This window comes from Copadichromis virginalis, linkage group LG4 (assembly GCF_057382275.1).
Source record: "Copadichromis virginalis isolate Kocher_CV1m ecotype Utaka linkage group LG4, C_Virginalis_male_GT1.1, whole genome shotgun sequence".
In the NCBI taxonomy this organism is placed as follows: domain Eukaryota; kingdom Metazoa; phylum Chordata; class Actinopteri; order Cichliformes; family Cichlidae; genus Copadichromis; species Copadichromis virginalis.
Window position 1 is genome coordinate 26,651,291 of NC_140621.1, and position 19,213 is coordinate 26,670,503.

Genomic DNA, 19,213 nt, shown 5'->3' on the forward strand with positions numbered 1-19,213 from the left:
CTCTGCTAGTCCACTTCCTCTTTAAGGCGCAAAATCTTTTTCTGTCAGTTGTGTTTGAGACAAAAATTAGTCACACTTTTCAGATGAAAAATTATTTTAATTCTCAAGATGATAAAAATAATTTTGTGAACTCTGTAAACCATTGCATAACTGTAGTGTAACAATTTAACAAGTGTTAACAAACTAGTAATACACTACAGTAAATATGCGGTACACAATCCTCAATGTAGAAAAGAAACATCTAGTATTCTAAGACTTGCACCTGTTTTTGTGTTCACAACACAAAAATATCAATATATACCAACAGAATAATTTCTACAATTATCAGTATAGAATTTCCTACATATCCATACAGCTCATCACAAAATAAGGGACATATGTTTTAATCTATAATGTCTAAACCCACTTACATTAAGTAAATAGATCCATGAAATGCAGTTTCCTCAGATTTAACATTCTCTAACAAATCACTGTTTTACCCTGAGAAAAATACATTTCTTTCTTTATAGTTATTTTATGATTATGCTAACAAATAGAAACTTGAAAACTTGCATTTGTTTAAGTTCTAATAAATTTTATTGAATAGAAGTTCACAACTAGATGCTACATCATAATCAATTAACTGCGCTCCATAATATCCAGTGACCTATTCATTGAAATTCTAATTTAGAGCAATACATTCAATATTTCAGGGTTTCAATGTTAAAATAACATTTTTACTGAAATTTTCTAAAGTACATGGAACAACCGGCTCCACATTAAGATCATTTACTTTTGACTTTACACTAATATTTCTTTTTTTACTTAATTTGAACAGCTCCATACATGTACAAGATTGCATAAATCTTCTGGCTCCATTTTTATAATGTTAAAAACAAACAAACAAACAAAAAAACAACAACAAAGAAGACACAACAACTAACAATAATGCAAAATAGATTAAACTATTCCAATGCAGAGCATAATGATACATCTATTACAGTTCATATACAAGATTCTCCCTGTTTGGTGCTTTTCTTTGCAAACTGTTGGGTTTCTGATATCAAATGACAAATCCACATCAGATCTGTGTGTTCAGTGGTCGGGCGTTGCTGTGTTTTCTTGAAGTGCATGGCAAATACAGACGATTATCAGTCAGTTAAAAAAAAAAAAATCTGCTTCATCCTCTTAAACTGGTGAAGCAAACCTCATTAGATTAGCCTTTTTCCTTTCAGCTGAAGTAGGCTGAATGTATGAGACATTTAGCGATCACATTATGGTCCACAAAATACTGTAAGGCACTGAACTTTTGATTCCAATTGAGCAAGTTATATTTTGTCTCTTCAATTAATCCACATTACAGAATTATTAAAAGGCACAGACACATTTGAAAGCGTAATTGGTCCGAGAGAAACAATTAAAGAAATCTGAAGAAATGTAAAGAAAAACCAAGCTGTGCTTCCAAAGAGAACGTTTCATTTCTTCTAGAAATTTTTGGCAGGTAGACTAGTCTCTAGAGAGACTGAGGGTCAGCAACAAATTAAGTGGAATTATGTCTGTATCTGCAATTGATGCGTCACAATTGTCATCTGTCCCCGGGAAAACAACAACTAATTTGGACCACGGCTTTAAGAAACAGAAAACAGAGTCGGATAAAAAGAAAGCACCTTACAGGCCTAGCATAACAGTACACAATGCTATTCATTTCCAAACTGATTTTTATGTAGATAAGCAAAAATCAACAAACAAAATTGACTTCACAACAGTAGTGAAGTTTATATGGCCACTTCAGAAGCACAAATGTCATTCACCTTTGACATTCCTTCACTGTAGACAACAATTAAACTTACACTGAATCCGCGCTTAAGGTCAGCATGTGCTTGCCAGTACTGCACAATGTGCCATAAACGTCAATGTATACTTAATACAAAAATCAAATGTACGAATACACATTTTGTAAGGATCTGACCCATGCATTTATAATCATCTGCCACTCACTATGACAAGCTTTAGATAGAAAAAAGAAAAAAAAAAGATTACTGTTAATGAACATTAACTATTTAAGGTACTAGGTGATTTACTTTTTAAAATCAATTTCACTTTTCATTAATGAAGACAAATGATGAAATGTAGTAGAAAAGAAATAACAATACAGGTCTTTGGTAAAACTACAAAACATGGGCTCAAGTCTGTTACTGTTGTAAGCGAAAGCCACTGGCAAAGTCCTGTTATTGACTCAGGATATACTGAATGAAATATTAATGCAAAACAAATTACAATAAATCCATCTAAAAATAGAATTCCTGCCACTCACAACGCTGTCTCACCTAGAGATTCGGGAAAGACCGAGCTATGCTGACAGCTACAGGGTGATCTGCCCAATACTCGAGTACTTGTCTGAATTCTGTTCAAGGGTAAATTTTCCCCTCACAATACATAATTGGACAGCTACTAGACCACCGCTTTGGTTCATTTTTAGATTTTCCCCACTAGACATCATTAATTTTGTTGGCTTCACAGGCAAAACAAAACAGAACAAAAGGATACTGTGAATTAGCTGCACTGTACACTGCTATCCAGTGTATAGGGGGGTGAGGAAACAAAGCCAACCTTCAATCAATTCAAATAAAAATAAACAAAAAAGGGACCATCTACTGTAGTGCAGGTCCTTGACATCATTTTAAGGATTTACAAAAGTACTGAAACTTAGACTGAAATGAATTTACAAATGAAGAATTCAATTTGAAACAAGAAAAAAAGATTAAGTCAAGTTAGATGCAGAAGACATTATTCCAGGATCTGAAATCTGAGCTGTGGATGCACAACAACATTCAAACATCTAAATGTTTACAAGAAACTACATTAATACCTTTTCCAGTAGCAGCGAAGCTTGCAGAAGTTATTAAGCCTTAACTACACTAAAATAAGTACAAATATTCTGGCAGTGTGACACAGTGCGAACATTTTTTTTTTCTTTTTTCTCCTTTTGTGTAGCTGGTTAATATATCGCATAACATGCAATACATGAAATGTTTAGCCTGCCTTTTATGCTTTAATATAATCATGAAAATCCTAAAATACCATTAACCTTTCTTGATATTTTTCCTCTGAGTTTCTTAATTGTCATCTGTGTAAATGTAAACAATGCATTTTCCCATTTATAAGTAGCAAAAAGTGTACCTGGAGATGCATGACTTTCTACTGGTTTTAAAGCAAGAATAAAAAGGGTTTTTTTTGTTTGTTTTTTTAAACACAGTAGAAGGTCATCTGAATTACGGGAATCTAAGCACAAACCCAACGCAGAAAATTACTGTGGAAATCTTCATTCACTGCAGAATCATTACAACAAACCCTACTGAACTGTTTAAAAAAAGCATTTTGTATGTTGCCGTATAAATTCATGTGGCCTAACTTTGCATACTCCCAAATCTTAAACTGGAAATCTAAATTCAAAGACTGAAGCTGCACCAAAAGAGCACCACAACCAAGGAATGAGTGGGTGAGTGGGTAGGTGGAGGGGAAGGTTCATTTCTAAGGGCAAAGTCAGGACACAGGCACTGACAATTTTCATATTCAATCATCTTCTGCAGAAATACTTAATGGAATTTGGCCAAATACACTGGCATATATTTATATTTACACACATATAGTCATAAACATGTCAATGCCTCTGCAGAATTAAAATACACATTTTGCAGAAAACGCGTGCACAAGCTTTGACTACTTGTGTTTGCGTTGACAATTCTACACATAACCTTTTGAACTAAGGCAAGGCACTTTAGAGTTAGAGGCCGATATGTTCTAGACAAGGTCAAGAGGCTAGATTCCTACAAAAAATAAGAGGAAAAAAAAAAAAAAGTGGGAAAAAAGGAAAGAAAAAAAAAATCCCAGTTTCAGGCTTATAGCAAATACAATACATGCTTCTCTAATGGATAGGCTATATAAATTTCTACAAAACAAAACTGATTGAAAAACAGCCTTAACATGTAGCATGTGCCTTACTGATATTACAGCTGCTGGTTATGCCTAAAGTGCAGTTTAAATTTGCACTTATTTGATTGAAATTTTTATAAATCTAGTTATGAAAGTAGAAACTATTAAGTACTTTTTTTTTTTTAATGAAATCTTAATATGTAGAACCATGCTATGATCTAACAATAGGAAACATGAAATATTCAATTATGTTTCACAGTACACACAAAAGCTTCAGACATTGTGTAGCTTATTATGTAGAAAACAAATGTATAAATCTAAAAAATAAAGACACAAAAGAATACCTACAAAGCAGCTTAAAGCAAATTTCTATATTTATATATATTTATATATACCCTTGAATAAAGTCCCAGGTCAACAAAGTGCTTTTAATAAGAAAAACTTCTTCAGAAAGTTGGTCAAAATAATGATGCTTGACTGTTTTGCATTTAAAAAAGAAAGTTGGTGAAATTTTATTTTGGAGGGTTTAAAGAAAATATGACTTTAATTAAAGAGGACTGCTTTAAATGGTGTTTTGAGATTTTCTCTTGATTTAAAGATGACAAACCTTACTGGATCTTTAGTATTTTATGAATCTGTTTTTTTACTACAATGAAAATGTGGTTTTCATCACATAAACAGTTCTCGTAGCGCTGTGTTTAATAATGAAATGTATACTAATTCAGCTTGACACGGACCTGCTTTGTGGTTCTCCATCACATACACCACCAGTGCACATATTGTTTTCCTGATCAGACTAATTGAGCTTAAAACAAATATGTGATTCCTGGATTAGACATCAGTCACTTGGTGCTAGGATGTCTGGTTTCTTGAATGGTTTCCAAATTGTTATTTTTTGATCCGGATGAGTTCCTCTGTAATTAAAGACATATCTGCTTTGAGTTTTGCTCACTTTAGCTTTACCATCAGCAGAATAACCTCAGCTTTGGATGGCCACCATGTTCCCAACATTTGCCAATTTTTGAGATGTCACTCTAACATCCTTATGGTTCAATGCTTTAATGTTTATTCACATTAAAGCAGTTCATAATTGTAAGTTATAAGCATTGCATTTAGATACAAACTCAGTCCTTATGTACGGAATTTTTAAGTAAGCTTAGTAGCAGACTTCTAATGTATAATTTTGTATGTACTCTTGCCTAGGTGGGATAGTAGACAGGTGGCTGTGTGCTAGGAGGACCTGATTTTATGTCCTGTACAATGTTTTAATCATGATTCCATATTATTCATTAACTAAGTGCCTGGTTTTCATATAGAAAGTGCTTGGCTATTTGATGTCAAGTGAACATAAAATGAGCAAAAACCACAACGATTGAATCCCCTGTATGCAATCTGATTGATAATACTATTTGTTTGGTCAGTCAAACACCATTTCATCCTAACAGACACTGCTGTGTAGAAAATTGTAATATTTATTAGTAGTTTTTCAAAGGGCTAATTGATTAAATAGTACCTTAAGTAACTGTACATCACCACTTCAATATTTTTGTTCTACAGTAGGGACATTCTGTTTTACTAGGTGCACAGTTCTCACAGAGTACATAATGTTGGCAAGGCTGCAGAACAATGCAACGATCATGCTTTTGGCAAACTATACATTTCTTTGACTGAAGCTGATATATTACCTGTTGGGGGAAGAAGAGAATTGAGATCAGCTGCAACTTAGGGAAATGCAGTTCATGCAGACTTTTCAAATAAACATGCTTGATGACAAACATGGATCTGAATGACAGTCTGACAAACTGTTTTAAAACTAAACCGATGCTACAAATGAAATGCTGTGTGTGCTCTGGGCTTTCTTACCCCATCTATAAGGTCTAGGTCATTACGCAGCTGACTCTGGATGGAGTGAAGCTTAGACAAGGGAAGCTGGTCCAGCTCTCCATAGCTACGTAGAAGAGGTGTTCCAGGGGTGCGACAAAGCGCATCAAAGTCCCCCTGGAGCTCTTTCAGCTTGCGCTCCGTTTCTTCCCATTTCTGTTCTGCCAGCTGCCGCTCTGCCTCTGCTGTCTTTGCTTGCTCCTTTGCTTCATGAGCGTCTTTCTGGCAAGCTTCACAGGCCTGGAACAAAGGTGAGGGTTGAATTAAAAAAAAAGTATAAAAAGGGAAATAACTGGCACACAGTCAGTGTGTATACTTACTTGCTTCACCTGATGCCAGGCCTCCTCAAATTGTTTGATCTTCCTCTTGGCCTCATCCAGCTCTCTGAAAAGGCGGGCCACATCAGCACTGGTGGTTGTGGAGGTTAGGCTGCTGAAAACTGGAGATGGACTGGGTGAAAAGCTGCCACTTACAAAGTCCCAAATGCTGCTAGCTCCTCCGTTCAAGCCTAGGTGAGCGACGTGTTAAGATAAGAGCGATTTAGATTAAACAAAATCTTGGTTGCACTAACTTGTGTCACTTTTTACACGATCCATCTCTATTAGTCATACTTTCAGCTTCACTACTGCACACAGAACTAGATTAAACACCGAAGGGAAGCTGAAGGAAGGGGCTGATGAAAGCAAATGCTTTCCAGCTTGCTCGGGGGAAAATGCGATCAGCTTACCCAGAGAGTTCTGGGAAGAGGAGGTGGGTGTTCCCAGAAGGCCGTGCTCTTGCTTGGCTAGCATGTTTGAAGGTTGATTTTGCTGAGATACTGTCCCAGACAGCAGGGACTGTGACAGCGACTGGGAGAGAGAACTTAGAGGGGAGGTGGAGAGCGATGATGAAGAATTAAAAGAAGATGATCGTGCCAATGAGCCAGGAATGTTGACAGGAGCAGATCCACTTAGCACCCTTTGACCTGAATGACAAAGCATATACAGGTGTTCTTTAGAAACACACAAATCCTAATGGAAGGATTTGTGATGAATAAGTGCTTGAAACATATGAAGTGACCTTACCTGCCATTCCCACACTGTTATCTTGATCCTCTAACTCCTTATCAAGCGATGCAACATTAATGTCACTAAAGTTGAGGTCCAGTGCGGATCCTGACGGGAAACAAAACAAATCTGACTGAAATTTGACAACAAACTGCAGAGTGACAGTCAGTTCAAGCTGTTTTCCCTTTGTTTTGCATACACTTACCAATGACAGACTCCACTGTGTTGCTCCCTGGATAGAAAGGAGTGGCTTTTGCATTCATCGTTGATAAGGTGGTGGGTGAAGAACTGTCTGAACCAATACTAGAGGCCAAGCTTGATGTTATACTGGAGGTAAAGCTTGATGCCAATGGGTTCACCACAGAGAATACAGTATTTTGTGTCTAAAAGCAAAGCACAGTAAAGCGTTTAATTCCTATGTTCTCAATTACAAGTTTCATAATAAAATAAACACATTATCTAAATGACTCACTAAAAACAAACCTGTTTTTCTTGGTCCATCATTTTTTGATCCACCTGTCCCTTGTTCTTAATCTGGAAATGATCAAATGGCAAAGACAGTCTATTTCAGTGCCATATCCTTTACATCAAGCCAGTATTAATCAAAATAGTTTTATTGCACCTGCCCTGGACTAACACATTTTATCTTAACCATTTTTCACCGTCCCTGCACTTAGGCTTCGCAGCGCTCACGGCTCTTGTCATTCTGATGATTAACATTTATGGAGCACCTTTCTTCAGACTGACTGCAGACTGTAATTAAACCGATCACGTTACTTCATTCTGCCTTCATCTTGTAGCACTAGCAAATCGTGAGTGCAGGAGACAGTAACATTTTACTGTGAGTGGAAGTCTTCTATAAAGCCAGAAAACATTTAAAAATTCCCTTTAGGGGAATTCTTAGCAAGGAACTATAAAACCACAAATGCAGTTTAAGAACCGAAACTATTTGCTGGTCAGCTTGATCATAAGACAATGCTACACTTCAGAAGATTTGACATTTCTTTAGACGAACAGAAATGCCATAAAGTGAGCATATTATGTTCATTTTAAAGTCCAGGATGTGGTTTGTGGCTCAGCTGCAGGGGAGCGGTGGAGACCATTTTTATGCCATATTTTTATTCTAGGGCTCTAATAAAGCAGCTTTCCATGATTCACAGTTCTAGTTATTTCATCTTATACTGGGCCTTAGTGTAGTGTCTCAAATACAAAATTTTAGCTCTTTTAAAGTCATTTTAAAGCAATTGAAAAGTGTCCTGTAATATTCGACAGGTGTTTAACATTTAACAAGTCATCATCACATACATATAGTGCATGTACGTAATGGGATATTTTAAAGAAATCAATGACATGACAAGCAAACAATGAAATACGAGGAAAAGGGCTTGAAGTGGTCAAATTAAAATGGCATGGCAAACAATAAACGAGTGACAAATGGCTGCGATAAAAGTGTAAAGCCCTAAGCTGTGTGTGGGGTTTGGTTTTCCCGAGGTTAGAGAGAGCAGTCTGTGTACCTGATCTTCACGTTCAAAGCCCGGAGCTTTGGGATAGTTAGACGTCAGAGATGAGACACTGGATGTGGTGGACTCTGAACATGAATTATTATTATTTAAGGATTTGAGCCTGCTGCTGATGGATCCCATTGGGGATAACAAAGTGTCGCTTCCTGAGCTTGACGTTACAGTTGAGCTATTAGAACATGAAACCTGAGAAAGACAAGTGCACATGGTCTTATAAAAACGATGAATACAAAAAAATGACACGAAATAAAAACATCACAATGGATGAGCTATGAAAGTGATGACAGAGTTCTCAGACGTTTGAAATCAAACTGTTTAAAATTGTGTCTCGTGTGAGTGAGAAATGGAGACAACCTACACTTCCTATTTGTCCATTGCTACTGGCTGTGCTGTTGGTGGAGTTTCCTCCACTGTTCCACTCAGTGACTGGACACTCTGAATACTGCTGAGAGCTCAGCTGGGACTGAGAACTCGACTGTATCGCTGTTAGCAATGAGCTCATGGTCTCTTCTGTAGAAGGAATTCCTAAAAACATATAAACATAACATATGTATATGTTAAGTCTCAAAACACCCTCAAATCCTTTTCACTGTACTCAGATAGTATTAAGGCAAACATGCACTTACTTTCTACATGTGCAAATGCACAAAACGGTCCTCTGGGACAGTATCCAGTCTGGCGCATGTCATTGCATTTGGTGGATCTGTAGATCTTGGGAGACAGAAAATCAGGATTATAAAGAAATAAGATGAAAATGTGTCTCACTATAGAAAACTAACCACAGCGTCAGTCTCATCAACAAAACAATATTATGGTTCATACATTAGAGACCGAGGAGATGAGTGATGTAGTCACAGTAATATGACTGTAATACATGAAATCTGTCTGTTCAGGTGACCCTGAACCAGCCAATGGTTATGCTACAGGCTTAGGCTCCTGGGGGGGCCTCTCATTCTATACCACTGATATTGTAGGCTTTTTACTTACAATAAACAAAATAAATATAAAGCATCTTGAGGTGGCCGTTGTTATAAACTACTGCTAGATAAATAAAACTGAATTGAATCTATATCCACAGAAGTTGAATTACGCAGGATCTAATGCCATCATGTTGCCTGGAAACCACCTATCAATGGGTGACAATCCATTTTTAGCCTTTCCTTCAGCACCTTATGAAAGCTTCCTATTGTTTTAATTTCACAACAACAACTTCCATCACAAAAATTTAACTGTACATGCCTAGTAACAAGGCTAAAATTACTCTGTTTTTCCATATAAACAACATCCACCGAGCACTTGTAATTTTTCTCAATGATACATGTATCTGTCTGGCAAGAAGATGAACAGGACAAGAAATACAGTACCATGGACATGTACTAGTAATGAAAATGTGCAATAATCTTTATTATTATAATCTTAATTTTAAAATTAAGATTATAATAATAATCTTATTTTTTAAAATAATCTTACTATTACAAATTTTTATTTTTTTTTAAATGTAGCATTAACATAAAATGGTTATAATTATGTGAGTGAAAGAGTTTTTTGCTTATAAGCATCTCTATGAACATTTTGTTGACATTTCACACTACTTCTAGGCACAACTAATGCTCAAAAATACATCATATTATGCATTATGGCCATTGTATTTTCACTCTAAGCTTGAAAAACTCGCATCGTGACTAAAACAAACTTAACTCACCTCTGGATGAAACTGCTGTTCGGTACGAGAATGGCAATACTGGCAACTGTCTCCACTTTCACACTTTGAGGGCTCGCCCCATTCATCACCGTGCTTCACATTAGGGCAAGGAGTTGACCTGCATTCAGAAGAGGCAGCTTTAACATTTTAGAATTAGAAGCCTTCATATTTTAACTTATACAGAATGAAAACTCACCTGTACTTGAACTTTCGAGGATTTCTCCTCCGATCTCTACTGTTGTGGTAGTGGGGGCAAGCATAGCCCTGTCTGCATAGTCTGGGTGGCTTAGTACACTGATCTGTTTTATAATTGGCTAAAACAAAAGTGGTATCTGCAAAAAGAGGCATCGCAGTTTACTTTCTTATCCCTATTACAATGAAAAATAAATAAATAAACAAAACGAATAAATAAAGAACATTGATTTGATTAGCATTCAATACAACAAACGGCATGCAAGTTGGAGTTTCTAACCTTGCCACCGGGGATCTTCTGTCAGAGTTTTTTCAATCATAGCTTGGCTGGCTAGCACACCAGGCTGCAAATCAGGAATCCCTTCCCCAGATCCCAACTGTCCATTTTGGAGGGCCTCTTGTGCTTGGATTTCTCTGTGCATAAAGAGTTAAAAACATTTTTAACTCAGTGTACCTTAAAAAAACAAACAAAAAAAAAACAAAACAAAAAAAAAAACAAAGCAACAACAACAACACCAAAAAACACTTTTAAAGGAAACTGAAAAACACTCTGAAGGGGAAATCTCCAAGCCTACTCTCATAACCAGTCAAAAACAAGTTTCAATCTAATGATATTTGCTTACTTTGAAACTCAAAATACTACACAAATAAATATAAAGAGACACCATATCATGGATTAGCTGTATATAGTACATCCAAAGGAAACTGCAAACCTACGGCCTGTGGGCTGGAATTGGACCACTAAAGGATCCAACAGGGCCCACTGTAATGGTTTTTGAGAGTAAAACTTTTAAGGGATTTTGGAGAAGCTACAGCAGAAACACTGACAATGATGTCATTAAAGTAGTAGTGTGAGCTGGTAATTTCATCTGAGTCTGAACCATTGTCACTTTCACAAAGACAGACAGCGTGAAAACCAAGACCCTGTGCCCACACCCTTCTTTCATCTTCAATAGTAGCATTTCTTTGTAATGTGAGTGTAGTCCATGCTGGAAAAACCAAGACATGATGTCTTCTTTTTCTTAATTTGGCTGTAACTTGTTTTATAAATGACTAGCTAATTGTTAATGTTGTCAGACTGTCTTGAGACATGAGAAATAAAGACAAATTTGGAGGCGTTTCTTTTTAACAGGTTGTCATTGATGTGTTTTACTTGTCCAGCTCACATGAAAGTCAGCAGAGCAGAAAATGACCATTACTTATGAGTGTATGCACTGATTTAAACAGACTCCTTAAGCTCATTAAAACATATTTATATATTATAACTTGTTCAGGAAAAAAAAGTCTCTATAAACCAAATCCACACATACAAAATAGCTACTCTGCACTGCAGGGGTTTAATGTAGCTCATTTGCTAAATGCATTGTAAGCTCTGAGTGAAAAGTCTGGCAGGCATAAAAGAGGCCACTATTTGCTTTGCATGTCACCTGATATCATAGACTGGAGGTCGGAGATCATGTGGCCCATGAGCAAAAGCACAGTGGAGGCCATTCTTCACACAATGCCCTCGAGCATCTGTCTCATGGATACAAGTGCCAGTCTTGTAATATCGTAGATGGTACTTGCGCTCTGTGTCACCAGTGGTCCGGTGTAAATAAGGACAGCTAAGAAAAACAAAGAAAACATTCACAACTTTCACCAGTTGATCCAAATAGGATATCTGAACAGAAACAATCTGACAAGGCAATGAAATAATATGCAACATAAAATGTCCAAAAACTAAACATACAGCACAAGTACAATTATTTTAAAATGCTTCATCCTTCTTCGATTATTAATGTTAATGCTATAACAATTCACTATAAATCCATAAGGACTATAAAGGAATTCTTATAGCTGTACATATTTTAAGATTCTGCTGTAAGTGCAGGACTCTGGAAATCTAGAGTTTTAAAATGGTAACTTTGCAGGCCAGTGATTGACACTTTTAACCTTGATGTAAATGTTGCAATCTGTGTACCAACCACACAAGTTGCAACACACTCTTCCGAGCAAATGTTTTCAAACTTAAAAGCAGCTCTGCAGTTATCAGTGCTCAGTTCAAAAGCCTGCATCTCTGACCCGTATGATATGGGGTATAACGGGTGCATTAGTACCTATGGATTTGCAAGATTGCAAAGGCAGCATCAAAGCTAAAAAGATATACTGGCTTCAGAGCAACATATATTCTGATCCAAATCACAAACTTTTTCAGGGAAGGGATTGAATATTTCTGTAGGGCATACTAAACCCCAAACTTCATCTGTTACAGCAGCATGGTTTCTCATCCAAAGAGCCCAAGGTGCTGAACTGGCCTGCTGGTAATTCAGACCTTTCACCATCTCAAAACATTTGTTGCACCGTGAAATAAAAAAGTACAACAAGGAAGACACAGGAATGTTGAACATAATCCTATATCAGACAATAATATCTCTTATATTTATTGATTTTTTATTTTAAAAAAGACCCTAACCTAATAATATCAAAGAATGTTTAATTAATATGATTTTCCCCGTGGTTCCAAAATATGTGTATTTTTTTCTTTTTATGATTTCAGAGCATTTTTTTAATAGTTTACACCATTTTATTTGGATGACATATCCCTTTGAAAGCACTTTTTCTTTTTGTGAAAAGCATTTACATGCATACGTCATTTTATTTACCCACTGTACTTTTCTTCCTGTTGTTTTAAAGTGCCCCTTGTAGTGGATATGTGTGTGATACTAGATGGGGATTTCTTTTTTTAAATAACCCCAGTTATTTACACTCTTCCTGTCTAAGTGCCACATTAAGTACCACCCTGGTTTTCTATTGGGCACACCCCATTTTCAGGGACAATGATTGGCTTTAAGCCACATGACCATACACCCAGCCATCTGTGCTGTTGCCTCTTTCATGGATATGTATGTTGGCCATATAGAAATGTTTTTACTTATTTATTTAGTCTGCACACATTAAAATGTTGCCTGCAGCACGTTTTATAATGATCCTGAAGGCCACAAGCTGAATCAGTCAATGTTAAACTTGTTCTTTATATGCATGTTGCTTGAGCTTTAATTGCTTCAGACTTTGTTTTCCTCCATACATGTTGGAAATAGGTGAAGTTGCGCTAAAACGCTTTATTCTGTTACCACAATGCAGGGCTAACACACTACCAATGCCTCAAGATATGTAGAGCAAATAAGCCTCTTGAATAAACCAAATTTTCCTTTCTTGAGCAGTTGCTATAGCAACACATAAGGTCATACAAAAATAGCATCCATTAGTAGAGGAGGAATTGTAAGGATTGAATACTTTAATCATTTCATTTTTTTTTTTTAAATCATTTCTATCAGGCACTCGATTAAATGCGCCATCACAATTTCCTGTCACACCGAGAGGCTGCTGTCTGTATATACTACTCGGCGCAAATTATTGCATTAGTATTAGGAATGTCACTGCAACCCTTTAGCAGCTCGATAATTAAACTTCCACCTCACCGAGAAGCGCAGCCCTTTAGCGAAACCATTTCCCCCCAGGGACAGCCCACAAAATACCCAACACACAAAACTACAGATGTTCCATAATCAGTAATCACATATTAAACTATAAATGGGGCACTGTGGTAAATGGATATTTCGAAAATATGACGCCTGGAATATAAATAAATGGTTGTGTGTCAAATTACACAGCCTTTAGACAGAGGTAATAGCAGAAGCAGTAAATATAATGCTGGGGGGCAGAGTCAGCCTCTCAAAGGCTACATTCACACTGCAGGCGAAAGCGCATCAAATCCAACTTTTTTGACCCTATGCGACCCATGTCCGATCATGGTATGACAGTGTGAACGGCACAAATCCGATAATTTTCAAATCCGATCTGGGTCACTTTCGTATGTGGTACTGAATCTGATACATATCTGATGTTTTAGAAAGCGACTGCTGTTTGAACGGTCATGTCGCATTAAATCCGTCTTTTACGTCACTGACACAAGACAGACGGCAATTATCAGCGCCGGTGAAGCGCCAGATAAGACATCGCGAACACTTCCTGGCCATCCAGTGAAACTGTTGGGAAGACAACGTTGAAGAAACGTGAATATTTTATTTGTACTGTATAATCTGCAGATTCTGACAGAAATCTGCAACTATCCTTTGAAGCACCGCTCCTCTCTAAAACAGCAATATGGATCATTGTTAGGCCATATGTAAATAACAAAATAACTTTACAACTTAAAGAAAAATTGGGAAACGTAAAGTCCGACACAAGTCTTTATATTAAGGGCCATCAGTCAAACAATATTGTTTGGTCTGGGTCTAAACAGAGCGCGTTGTGTGTGACGTCTTCTTTTGCGCATGCGGGCCGCTTTGAGGGTTCACACTAGAGCGTGTTTGCTGTCACACTTTATTTGTAGTGTGAACAAGCAGAGAAAAAAAAATCGGATTTGATCAAAAAATTGGAATTGAACATTAAGACCTGCAGCGTGAACGTAGCCAAATATCCCACTTCAAGGACAAGAGGGTTTGCTCTCATACTACACATAAAGGGCAAATCCTGTCAAAAAAAATGGTGATTTCAGACTTGTAGATTTACGTGTGGAGGGACAGTAACTGTGTGTATATGTAAGCATTTAAACACTGCAGAGAGTAGAATTAACAGTAACAGTATTGTAGAAATTCATTTCACCGAAACAATAACGTGGCGCACAGTGTGACGCATGCACCAGTTTATTGTATTTCCAGACTTGCTTTCGGCACAATTTACAGTGCACGCTACTCTGTTTTTTGTCAGACTTGAAATAGCCGAAATACCTTCACACTACGGAACTTCTTTGGCTCTTCCGTTCGACAATCTCTCCGGCATTGGAACCATCATCTGTTTTCTCTTCGGTCACGCTCGGTTGATTTTTCTAGTCGGCACACTCATTTCCTCCATTATGCGCTGGCTCCATTACCCGCTGGCTGCTTCCCAAACAAACACACGTGCGGCTTGGCACTTGTGCTGTGCGTAGCAAGTCACGCGACGTGACGCTGCGGCTGTGATTGGTTCAGCTCTGCGCTACTGAATTTGGATCGGCTGACCTTTTTTTTTTTTTAAGAGGACAAGAGCGGCGAGGTCTATCGCGATAGCTTAATTTCTCTATCGAGTAAAAGTTATATCGCGATACATATCGTTATCGTTCTATCGCCCAGCTCTAACAAAAAGATATAAAGCTGTTTTTATATTCATATTGCATGACAAAACTATGTAAAAAAATTTGTATTCAAATAAAACTGGTCCTCATTCAGTGAAGCTTTTAGAAGAAAAATATTGGGGAAAAAAAGCCCCAAAATAAGTACAGCTTTTACTCTTACATTGTGCTCCATTGCTATTCATTTAAAAATTCTGAGGTGTTGTGATATACACCAGACCGAAGTGCACCTTTTGAAGCACAATATAAAGCCTTTCATGCAATTCATTGTACCTGCATGATGAACCTGAAGTCCATTTTCATGGAGGCACATCGTTGGCCAAAAAGAATGTGATTGCTTTGTAAAGCGGATGGAACACTGAGTAGTTGTGCTGTTTTGTGGCGCAACACATCTAGAAAAAATGCTGCAGGCTTGTTGCATTTATTAACATCACCTGCCCTAAATCCAAAGCATTTCTAAACAACAAATGATGATGATCCAACTTCTAGGAATGAGCTCTTCACTTTCTGCTGCGCTGACAGACTTTTTAACGGTTTGTTATCTACACTATGTCATCACTGCGGTCCAGTGCATTTAGGAGCCCTGAGGCTGTGTAGTGTGCTGCAGGTAACAGCTATGATTGGCACAGGCAGGCATGTCGTCAGGGAGTGTCTGATTTGCTCTTGCTTTATGTTCTATTGGCGAAGGACGGATTTACAATATCAATTAATCATCATCATTTTATTGTGGAAAATCAAAATCACGATTGAGATTAATATTCGATTAAATGTGCAGCCGTATATCAGAAACACAAAACACTGAGTCATTTTTTGATGGACATTTCTAAGCAATACTGATGTTAAAATTAAACACAAAATATGTTACCTAATGCTGGCATCATTTTTTTCTTATTTGCTTTTTTACTTGCTATTAATTTCATTTTATGTGCGAGACAAAGACATGTTCATTATACATAAACAACTAAAATTCTTTAAAACCTTTCAGGAAAGCTATTTTGGTCATACAGCCTGAAAAATGTAAAACATGACATGAAAAGAGTAAACTGAGATCAAACAAACATGCTTCAAACGTCAACAGCTGCCAGGACGCAGTGACACACTCATGTAGCTGCCCTGACTGAAGTTGCGGGACTTACTCATCGCCATCTGGGCAGATGCCTGTGGTCTCGTCGTACTTGGTGCAGTAAACGTCGGGGCTGTAGTTGAAAGTCCCGTCCCTTCTTCGTATGGGTCGCCTTCGTCGCTGGTTGAGAAAATGCCAGTGAAAGCACGTAAAGGGTCTGTGCTGCGTACACTTGTGCTGGAGGAACAACGGGCACTGCTCTGTCCTGAACTCCTTCAAGTATCTGAAACAAGCAGGGCAAACACGAAGCGGGATTTAAACGGCTATCCGCTAGCAAGTAAGAGCTTAGCCAAGGGAAAAGTTTAGCAGGGAGTCGTGTTGTAGCCTACTATACATTTTGGGTCAGTAGAGTTAGTTTGCTATGCTGAGTGAAGACTACGTATGTTTTTCGTCGTAAAGCTCGTACAGAGCACCTGAGCGTACGTCTATAAATGTGCGTAGCAAGAGGGAACTCAAAATAAGGCCGAGCTATTTACAAGCGGACTGGTTAGCGAGTTCCTGGCTAATCATTTAGCGAACCAAGTTGACGGTGTAATATTAACCAGACCCATCAAAACCCTTTCATCAACAGCACGAAACACTTCAAAACGATCCCGCTAACGGTTGGCTAACCAGTTTGGTGATTTAAGATCCTAGAGTTTCCTGTATTGACGCAGATGTCTTTAGCGTACAGTCGCTGTCTGCTATGTAACGTTAGGTAGTCACAAAGCCAGGAAAAGCACCATGTTTTTAACGCACGCACAGGAGTTGAGGAATGCTGGAAATGCACGCGAGCAAAGGTGCGCGTTCAAAAGAGCATTTTCAGCAGCGAACGATTTTGTTGTTTCTTTGCAGCAGCTTTACTCACGTATAGTGGGTAGGTTTCTCGGTTTGAGGAGACGCATTGGCCGCCGTTTTCGAAACCGACGGCATTTTCAGTCAAAACAATGAATTGCGCATGCGCTCGGATCTGTTGCTCCCGTGAATGCATGTTCGCCTGCACGCCAGCGCACTGCAAACACCAAACGCGACCGCACGGGGGGAGTATGGGGGCACTGTAATCACGGAACGATGACTCACTTCACACACTGTTTATATCTTATTCACATGCCTTTGTTACGCCTCATACCAATATACCTGTATTTGTTTGTATTGTACTTAGATTTTCATTCGTTTAGAGATTTCATGATATTTCAGTCATTCTTTTTGTAGTTTTTACCTATGGATATGGCGTTCTTTCTTTTTCTTTTGTATTTATTTTTAATAGTCTGAATAGCTGTTTTGCTATAGGTTGTGTTTAATATTTGGCTTAAACACAAAAGTAAAAAAAAAGCTTTTGTGTTAAATAATTTCTCTGCCTTTATTTACCTTTTTCTGTCTGTTTGTTTTTAAATAGTTGCAATCATTAAGCTTGTCGTGTTAAAACCTGTAAAACCCTCAGTGTTACTTGAAAAAAGTGACTTTGTTTAGTCAAATGCACCTTACTGCTTGTGAGTAGTATAAATAAATGGTCTCTCATCCAATTAAACCTTTTAAAGGATTATCAAGCCATCACTGAGCAACAAGTGGAGTTTAAAGCTCCAGTCAGAGAGGGCCAGAAAACCAAGCTTCATCTTAGAATCAGTTGTTTTTCATGTTATGTGCTGAGTGTTCATTAAATCTAACCAATTTCAGGCCAACTTTCTGTTATGTCACAGGATTTAAAAAATATGCTTGAATGATGAATTATCTGGAATGACAGATAAAAATCAATGTGATGTAGTTTGTAGTAAGTAAGCTTTGATGTAGTAAGTTATGTTATGAGATGGTGATATATCAGATTGTTTTTTCTGTTTCTTTATTGTTGAAAAATCTAAAGGAGTAGTTGTTTTGCTTTTTGCATCTTTCTCAGCTTACCAGAATTCCACATTAAATTGACATCAGGTAGTTTCAGGGGTCTTTACTCCTGTATCTGGGAATATAATCTGCACTGTTCAAGTTCTTTTTTTCCTGGGATTTTAATGTACAAATGCAATTATACAGCTCATCCATTATAAAGCTGCTCAGGTGCACCGAGTGCACTGCCTTATATTTATGCATAAGCTCCAGAGCATCCCGTTGTAATTACATTGACATGCCCCACCTATGCTAAGCTTACAGTTAGACAATGTTGGGAATGTTTGTTATGTAAAAATAACATTTAAGGAGCGGAATCATATTTTTCAAGCATTATTTTTGGTATGCTTTAAGCAGCTCATGTTCATAGCAGAGGATAGATTCTTTTTAGATTTCAGCAATACAAATCCTTCAACATACAGTAATGTGCAAAAGTCTTGAGCCACCCAACCTTTCTTTTATATTTTATTAGGAAAATGAGAAATAGGTGCACAGTAGGGCTGCTCGATTATGGCAAAAATGATAATCACGATTATTTTCACTGAAATTGAGATCTCGATTATTTGACGATATTTATTTAACCCTTTAAGACCTACCATAGAACCAAGTCCGCCAGAGCTTATATTATTTTTTTACATGTTGTAGTGCCATTTTTGGGAGCATTTCAAGTTGCTATACAACTGTTATAGCCCATATTTTAATAATATGTATGCATTATGTCCATAGTAACTACATAAATTGCAAAAAAGTTGCAATAAACTACAAGAAAATTGAAAATCGGTTTTGTTTTTTTACATATATTTCTACTTGGAGAAATTTAAGAGGTTTATCCCT

General features: G+C 37.4%; 1 protein-coding gene across 4 annotated transcripts; it reads right to left on the reverse strand.

Moving 5' to 3' along the window:
- Nucleotides 1–76: 76 nt before the first annotated feature.
- On the reverse strand, nt 77–17,471 carry unkl (unk like zinc finger). 4 transcript variants are annotated; one of them, XM_085454611.1, is made up of 16 exons: nt 17,373–17,471; nt 16,539–16,748; nt 11,681–11,857; nt 10,534–10,667; nt 10,258–10,393; nt 10,062–10,179; nt 8,986–9,070; nt 8,718–8,884; nt 8,354–8,545; nt 7,323–7,373; nt 7,045–7,222; nt 6,858–6,947; nt 6,521–6,757; nt 6,114–6,301; nt 5,776–6,033; nt 77–5,597 (listed from the first exon to the last, which is right to left on the reverse strand). In XM_085454611.1, exons 1-16 carry the CDS (start codon nt 17,435–17,437, stop codon nt 5,442–5,444), a joined length of 2,442 nt encoding a protein of 813 aa, XP_085310737.1. In that variant the 5' UTR covers nt 17,438–17,471; the 3' UTR covers nt 77–5,441. The 4 variants fall into 4 exon arrangements, with proteins under 4 accessions (XP_085310737.1, XP_085310736.1, XP_085310739.1 ...); XM_085454610.1 differs by having other exon boundaries at nt 6,858–6,968; XM_085454613.1 differs by lacking the exon at nt 8,354–8,545.
- Nucleotides 17,472–19,213: the final 1,742 nt, after the last annotated feature.